The sequence below is a fragment of the Ipomoea nil genome, unplaced genomic scaffold (assembly GCF_001879475.1).
Source record: "Ipomoea nil cultivar Tokyo-kokei standard unplaced genomic scaffold, Asagao_1.1 scaffold1525, whole genome shotgun sequence".
Classification (NCBI taxonomy): domain Eukaryota; kingdom Viridiplantae; phylum Streptophyta; class Magnoliopsida; order Solanales; family Convolvulaceae; genus Ipomoea; species Ipomoea nil.
Genome location: NW_017617953.1, coordinates 858362 through 866260, shown reverse-complemented (window position 1 = coordinate 866260; position 7899 = coordinate 858362). Strand labels below are relative to the sequence as shown.

The 7899-nt window shown below is 38.9% G+C and overlaps 1 protein-coding gene across 1 annotated transcript; it reads left to right on the top strand.

Moving 5' to 3' along the window:
• Window positions 1–406: 406 nt before the first annotated feature.
• On the top strand, window positions 407–7650 carry LOC109189287 (LRR receptor-like serine/threonine-protein kinase ERECTA). The gene is made up of 27 exons (XM_019340080.1): window positions 407–1201; window positions 1460–1598; window positions 1699–1770; window positions 1896–1967; window positions 2073–2144; window positions 2237–2308; window positions 2406–2477; window positions 2577–2648; window positions 2743–2814; window positions 2922–2990; window positions 3079–3150; window positions 3273–3344; window positions 3547–3618; window positions 3794–3865; window positions 3945–4016; window positions 4104–4175; window positions 4375–4446; window positions 4556–4627; window positions 4707–4778; window positions 4860–4931; window positions 5216–5284; window positions 5362–5433; window positions 5518–5591; window positions 5692–5820; window positions 5906–6253; window positions 6335–6705; window positions 6952–7650. The coding sequence occupies exons 1-27, from the start codon at window positions 1066–1068 to the stop codon at window positions 7321–7323; spliced, it is 3003 nt and encodes a 1000-aa protein (XP_019195625.1). The 5' UTR covers window positions 407–1065; the 3' UTR covers window positions 7324–7650.
• The last annotated feature ends 249 nt before the right edge of the window (window positions 7651–7899 follow it).

Below are 7899 nucleotides of genomic sequence, written 5' to 3'. Positions count from 1 at the left end.
TTGGCAAAATTCTAGTTAAGATAACATGTGTACAACCATGTTTCCAAAAAAAATAAAAAAAATAACATGTGTACAACCAAACTCTCTTGTTAAAATATATACTTCACTGATTCAGTAGGTAGTATTTGAAAGAGAAACTGAAAACTTCAATAGCTGACAATGTTACGTTCAAGACAGATTTCTTGTACGGATCGACATATGACCCTAGATATTACTCCGTACTTGTTTTTGTCGTTAAAAAAAGAAAAAAAAAAAAAAAAACGTTGGGAGCAGGGGGAGTGGGGAAGAGTAAAAATGGTGAAACGACGTGGTAAGTGTGGAGTGGAGGAAGCATTACTCTACTCTTTTCCGGTTTCCATCTCTGCAAAGATAGCGACTTATGATGTAGTGAAGCCCCATAAACTCTTCTCCGGCAGACACACAGATTCACTATTTACATGCATCACTCTTTATCAATCGCATATACATACAGAGAGAGAGAGAGAGAGAGAGAGAAAATTTGTACCAAATAACCAAATGTAGATATATATAGATATAGAGAGAGAGAGAGAGCAGGAGATTTGTATACTGCAGCTATAGCTGTTCCGTTGCAGGCAATGTTGCAGAGTCTGGCAGAACTCAGAAGGTCTTTTAACTTTTTTCTCTCCTCAAATAATTCTCTCTCTATACACCTGTATGTATATCTCACTTTCTCTCTCTATATTCAATTTTAGAGTAGAGAGGACACTGAATGTTCAGTGTATTATAGCAATGCCCTCCCTCCTCTCTGCCAGAGTGATGTGATTGAACAGCCCTTCTCTCTCTATCTCTCTTTCACTCTTCACATTTTTTCACAATTCTCAGTAATTATTCTCTCTCTCTCCCCTATTCTCTGTCTCAAAGACTCACTCACCTTTCAATGTCTAGTCTTGAGAACTAGCAAACATGGAGACACACTCTCTTCCACTTCAACAGTGAGACTGGACCGGTAGAACTAGTGTTTTGATTAGGACGAAACCGTTCCTCGTTCTTTAATGGTGCTACTCTGTGCTACCTTTGTCCTTGCCGGCTGCTTCTTCTCCTTCTATGCTTGAAAGGGCTAAAGGGGTTCTCTCTTTCCTCTTTTGGTACTCAAAAATGGTGCCATTTTCATCTCAATGTCTTCTTCTTGTGACTTTCTCCGTGTTCTTGAGCTTTGCTTCTTCTGCTGAGTCGGATGAAGGTGAGTGGAATCCCTGTTCTGTTTAATGCTTCTGGGTTTTTGAATATTTTAATAAGCTTTTGTTTTACTGCACAGTTAAAGAAGCTTCCTTTGTTGATAATAGCGTGGTTATTATTTTAATTATTCACCTAATGATGCTTTGATAACAACACCTCATTCTTTGCTTTTTTTGTCTTATTGGTAAAAAAGTGCCCCATTCTAGTAATGGCTTCAGTATGATGAATGTGGTGTTTTTTTTTTCTTTGATTTTGGATGAAGGGGCTACTTTGTTGGAGATTAAGAAGTCATTTAGGGATGTTGACAATGTATTGTATGACTGGACAGACTCACCCTCTTCAGATTACTGTGCTTGGAGAGGTGTTACTTGTGATAATGTTACCTTCAATGTTGTTGCACTGTGAGTAGCATATTCAAAAGCCCATTTCTAGGAATAATATATTCTCTGTGCATTTTTGGAGTTATTTAGTCTGGTTTGTATGTGTACATTTTTGTTGTAGGAACCTATCAAGTTTAAATCTGGATGGTGAGATATCTCCAGCAATAGGACAGCTAAAAAGCCTAGTGTCCATGTAAAGACTCCTCTTTTGGCTTTTATGTGTTAAAACTTTTAAAAAGTATTATTTTGTAATATGTCTACTATTACTATTACTATGTGAATGATGATAGAACATTGTTTGTGTTTGTTGTATGGAAGTGATTTGAAGCAGAACCGCCTTTCAGGACAGATCCCTGATGAAATTGGTGATTGTTCGTCTTTGAAAAGCTTGTAAGGCTTATAGCATTGTTTTCACACTTGTTTTACTTGAGAATTAGAATGGTCCTAACCATTTGTAGTAATTATTTGAGTAATTGAATTGCTTTGTATTGATAGGGACCTATCTTTCAATGAGCTGTATGGAGACATTCCCTTTTCTATTTCAAAGCTAAAGCAGCTTGAAACCTTGTGAGTTGTGGTATTTGGCCTATATGTTTTATACTGTCATTTGCTTACACTCTTCTTGGTAATGAACAAATGTGCTATGGATTGGTTTCCAGAATTTTGAAAAATAATGAGTTGGTCGGTCCAATTCCTTCAACGTTGTCTCAGATCCCAAACTTAAAAGTTCTGTAAGTGCCCATATACAATCCTTGGTTGTTGTTCCGTAATTGATTCTTTCTGGAGTCCTGCATGATTTCGGTGTGTGTTTGGTAATAATTCCTCCAGGGACCTTGCACAGAACAAGTTGAGCGGAGAAATACCGAGGCTTATTTATTGGAATGAAGTTCTCCAATATTTGTGAGTATTGCATCCTTTGTGTGAAGGAACATTACTATTAATATCGTATCCAACTTAAGATTGTCTTTGTCAACATAATCGTTATGATTAAATTAATAGGGGACTGCGAGGGAACAACTTGGTCGGTACCCTTTCACCTGATATGTGTCAGCTTACCGGGCTGTGGTACTTGTAAGTTACTGATAACTTCATTCTTGTGATAGATGTTTCAATTCCATTGGTATTTTAGCAGCTGCTGATTCGTGTTCATTTTTCTGCCTTGTAGTGATGTTCGAAACAATAGTTTGACCGGTTCGATTCCTCGAGAAATTGGCAATTGCACGGCTTTCCAGGTTCTGTAAGTACCTCATCTGACGTATTGGAAAATAATTTCCTTTATTTGCCACAGCATTAACTGTTTCTTTTATTTTTACTGAACAAAATACACCAATATTTAATTTCCAGGGATTTGTCCTATAACAAATTGACTGGCGAGATTCCTTTCAATATTGGGTTCCTGCAAGTAGCCACCTTGTAAGCATATGCAATGTACCTCAGTTACATCAAACAGTTTGTTCTTATGTGTGCAGTTGAATTTGAGCTGAACTATCTGTTCATCTAGGTCTTTGCAGGGTAATCAACTTTCCGGGAAAATTCCTTCGGTAATTGGCTTGATGCAGGCTCTAGCAGTGTTGTGAGTATCTTGATTTTTTATTACCCCCGAGCATGGCTAGAGGCAGTTATAGAAGGAATATTGTGCTATTTATTTAAGCTTCTCAAAATTTTATCAATCATTAATGGTAAATTCGAATTTAGGGACCTATGTTGCAACGAGCTGACTGGACCTATTCCTCCAATTTTGGGGAACCTAAGTTACACCGAGAAATTGTAAGTTACTTTTCTCTTCTACTTCAAATTTAATGTTATTTTTGTGTCTCACCTTAGTTGGCCATAAATCCAGAATGCTTTACTTTTTTCCCTTTTAACACTTCGATGTTTGGACTTCAATTATGGAAAGTAGGATTTTCATGCTATGCTAGATTAAGTTACACCGGTTATAAACATTTAACATCAATCCTTTGGGTTTTAGGTATCTGCATGGAAACAAGCTAACTGGATCCATTCCTCCCGAGCTTGGGAATATGACAAAGCTCCACTATCTGTATGGATGCTTTAAATAACCTTTTTTCCCGTTTTGAATTCTTGATTGTTTTTACTTGAGGATGTGCGTTATAACCCTGCATGGATGATAAGGTTTTTGTGGGTAGTCTAGAAAGGTGTTTCCTTTTCACGAGTGATCAAGACAAAATAATCTAAAAATATTCTCATCTCTACAGGGAATTGAATAACAATCAACTTACTGGGCACATACCATCAGAACTTGGGAAGCTGACAGAGTTGTTTGATTTGTACGTCCTTTTTGCCTCTGTTGGACTAGTTTTCCAAGAGTGTTTTGAAATTTTACTTATGCCTTGCCTTGTGTAACAGAAACGTTGCCAACAACCTACTTGACGGTCCCATTCCCGATAACCTTAGCTCTTGCACAAATCTGAACAGCCTGTAAGTTTTCACGCGATCCTATTAACACTTGAATATTCAAACTTTCGATGTGCAAGGACTATGAATCCCCATTTTACCTGTTGACAGGAACGTTCATGGAAACAAATTGAATGGGACGATCCCCCCTGCATTTCAGAAGCTCGAAAGTATGACCTATCTGTAAGTTCTATCTATCCCTTCAATTTCCTTATATAAAACTCAGAAATCCAATAAAATGGAAGTTGATATTAATGTCATCTTCGGGTGTAAATGCATTGGTTTGTATTTGTTCTGCACTAGCTTTTTATGGCCGAGAATAATTAATGATGCAGTTAATTGCTTAATGCTACTTAAGGATCTATGGTTTTCTTCCTTTTAGGAATCTCTCATCAAACAACATTAAAGGCCCCATTCCAATTGAGCTATCTCGTATTGGTAATCTGGATACATTGTAAGTTCAAATTTATTGATGCTATTATATTTGCTTCCAAAGTTTAACGTTTAGATGCGATACTCTAATTCCTTATTTTCTAACTTTTAAAATGTCGGTACAACTTTAGGGATCTTTCGAACAATAAGATCAGTGGCTCTATACCATCTCCACTTGGCGATTTGGAACATCTACTGAAACTGTGAGCTCACACACTTGGCGTTTTTACTACCCAATCAGGTTTCTTGTATTTTTAATGTTTCTGCGGTAAATTTTTGTAGGAACTTGAGCAAGAATGAAATAACTGGTTACTTACCACCCGAGTTTGGTAATCTAAGGAGCATCATGGAGATGTAAGTAATCCTACCTTGTATAATAATGGATGCTACAGCTTATGTAAAATCCCGCTTTGTAACCTCGTTTTCTAATTGTAGTGATATTTCAAGCAATCACCTCTCTGGACCAATTCCCGAGGAACTCGGTCAACTTCAAAATCTCTACTTGTTGTAAGTACGGTTGTTTGAATATGCTGTAAATTTCTCTAGAACGTGTAATGTGGGCCTATATTCCGTTCTTGTTGGAGCTTATTTAGCCAAACACAAAAAGGTGAAAATGTCTTTTTGAAGGAAGTGCATTTTCCAAAAATCTCTTCATAATAGTTCTAGTTGAGCCAAATAGCTGCTTATAACTCCATGTTACAAGCCAATAATGTCATGGCTAGTTTGATGCTTCGTGGGTCGATCACATTTTTGTTTTTGTTTTTAATATGGTTTTCACAAATTGATGATAGGAAAGTTGAAAACAACAATCTATCTGGTGATGTGATGTCACTGGCCAGTTGCCTCAGTCTCGGTGTTTTGTAAGTGGAACTAACCTAAAACGGTCCAAGTTCAACTTCGATACTTTTTAGGACTGATCTCACTGGGTTTTTCGCAGAAATGTCTCGTATAATAATCTCGTTGGCAATATCCCAACAGGCAATAACTTCTCAAGATTTTCGCCAGACAGGTAGAAATTGTTTTTTCTTGCTGTTCATTCCCAATCATCATATAATGTGTGCCGTAATTTGTTTGATTTCCCCTTTTGATTCAGTTTTATTGGGAATCCGGGTCTTTGTGGATATTGGATGAGTTCTCCATGTCATGCACCTCGCCCAACGATGCGAGGTAAGTCCACTTCAAGTTCGGGCAGCTCATTTGTACACTCGGGCCAAAAATGTACTCGATTGAAGTTATAACGCCCTTGGTGATTTTTGAAAAAACGCAGTTACAATCTCTAAAGCGGCTATTCTTGGCATTGCGTTGGGAGCTTTGGTGATTCTTCTGATGATCTTAGTGGCAGCGTGTAGGCCACAATATCCGAGCACTTTTATGGAAGGATCAATTGATAAATCAGGTATATTTAGCAATTTACTGACGGGTAAATTTAGAAAGTGAAAGTCGAGCTGCTGAGCTCTTTGTATTTTCATATTTTGCGACAGTAAATTACTCGACACCGAAGCTGGTTATCCTCAATATGAACATGGCGCTTCATGTTTACGAGGACATTATGAGGATGACGGAGAACTTGAGCGAGAAGTATATAATTGGTTATGGGGCATCGAGCACGGTGTACAAATGCATTCTTAAGAATTGCAAGCCGGTTGCAATAAAGAAACTGTACTCTCACTACCCGCAATACCTGAAGGAGTTTGAGACCGAACTTGAGACAGTTGGGAGCATTAAGCATCGTAACCTCGTTAGTCTTCAAGGCTATTCCCTGTCTTCCGCTGGCCATCTTCTCTTTTACGACTACATGGAAAACGGTAGCCTCTGGGATTTGCTTCACGGTGAGCATCTATGTTGCATTACAGTCATATTGGCGTTTTCCCAGTCGTTTACTAATCGCGAGTTACATTTTACTTTTCAAGGGGCGACTAAAAGGAAGAAACTTGATTGGGATACGCGTCTTCTGATTGCATTGGGTGCTGCTGAAGGGCTTGCATACCTTCACCATGATTGTAACCCGAGAATAATCCACCGGGACGTTAAGTCGTCAAACATTCTGTTAGATAAGGATTTCGAGGCTCATCTCACCGACTTTGGAATTGCAAAGAGCTTGTGCACATCCAAGTCCTATACTTCTACCTACATTATGGGAACCATTGGTTACATCGACCCTGAATATGCACGCACTTCCCGCCTTACTGAAAAGTCGGATGTATATAGCTATGGAATCGTCCTGCTGGAGTTGCTGACGGGAAGGAAAGCTGTGGATAACGAGTCCAATCTCCATCATCTGGTCAGTCTTGCTAATGCCTTTTCGTATTAAGATAGGCATTACATGCTAAGTGCAATGACATAAGATTGAAGTTTTATTCTCCACACCTTTCATAATAGCATTTGCAAACAGGCTCTGATACCATGTTAGAATCTAAAATTCTGCCTAAGGTCATTCAGCTGGACTATAATGCACATCGGCTAAACCAGACTAAAAACTGAATCCAATCAATTTGTTAGTCTAACCCAGCATGTCCTCATGTTGCAGATTCTAACAAAGGCGGCAAACAATGCAGTCATGGAAAGTGTCGATGCTGAGATCTCGGCTACATGTCAGGACCTTGGAGATGTGAAGAAGGTTTTCCAGCTTGCTCTTCTTTGCACCAAGAGGCAGCCATCTGAGAGGCCGTCCATGCACGAAGTTGCTCGAGTTCTCGGGAGCCTAATGCCCTCATCCCATCCAAAACAGGTGAACCAAACCCCCTCACTTGCACCCTTACCATCTGCTAAAGTGCCTTGTTACATGGATGAATACACAAATCTCAGAACCCCCCAGTTATTAACCTGCCCATCCATGAGCACCTCAGATGCCCAACTCTTTCTCAAATTTGGAGAAGTCATTTCCCAGAACAGTACCTGAAGATTCTTGGATTTTCACCTTCCAAAAAAGGAACAAAGAAAACCATTATCCCACAGCAAAGTATGAAGGACTCTGATGGCTAAATATTGCAGTTAGTAGAAAAAAAAAAAAAAAATATGGACAAGACCATTAAGCTAACATCTTTAGAGTGTAGCACCAAATTGATGTATATTAATTTAACTTGTACTCCACCCAAACTCTTGTATATTGGGTATTTGGTATTTGGGACCACTGCCTTTCAGTATGGACTGCATTGTCTATAATTTTTTTGGCTCAGGCATCTTGTTTTTACCCACAATCTATCACCTAAAAACAAACTGTGTTGTCTGTACGTGTTAGAGCTGGCCAAAACCCAGGCTTGGTCCGGGCCCGAGTCTTGGTCAGCACAGCTCAGGACCGGCCTATAGTATTCAGGGCGGGTCTTATGCCGGGCGTAGTCCAGGCCTGGGCTTCTTATGGGCCGATCTAGGGTTAGGCCCGTAATTTGTTATATTTTTTAAAATAAGATTTGACCCCTTAACTTCAAGACTTATAGTAACTAATTTAAGTTCTTTTCAATTAAATTACATCAACCTC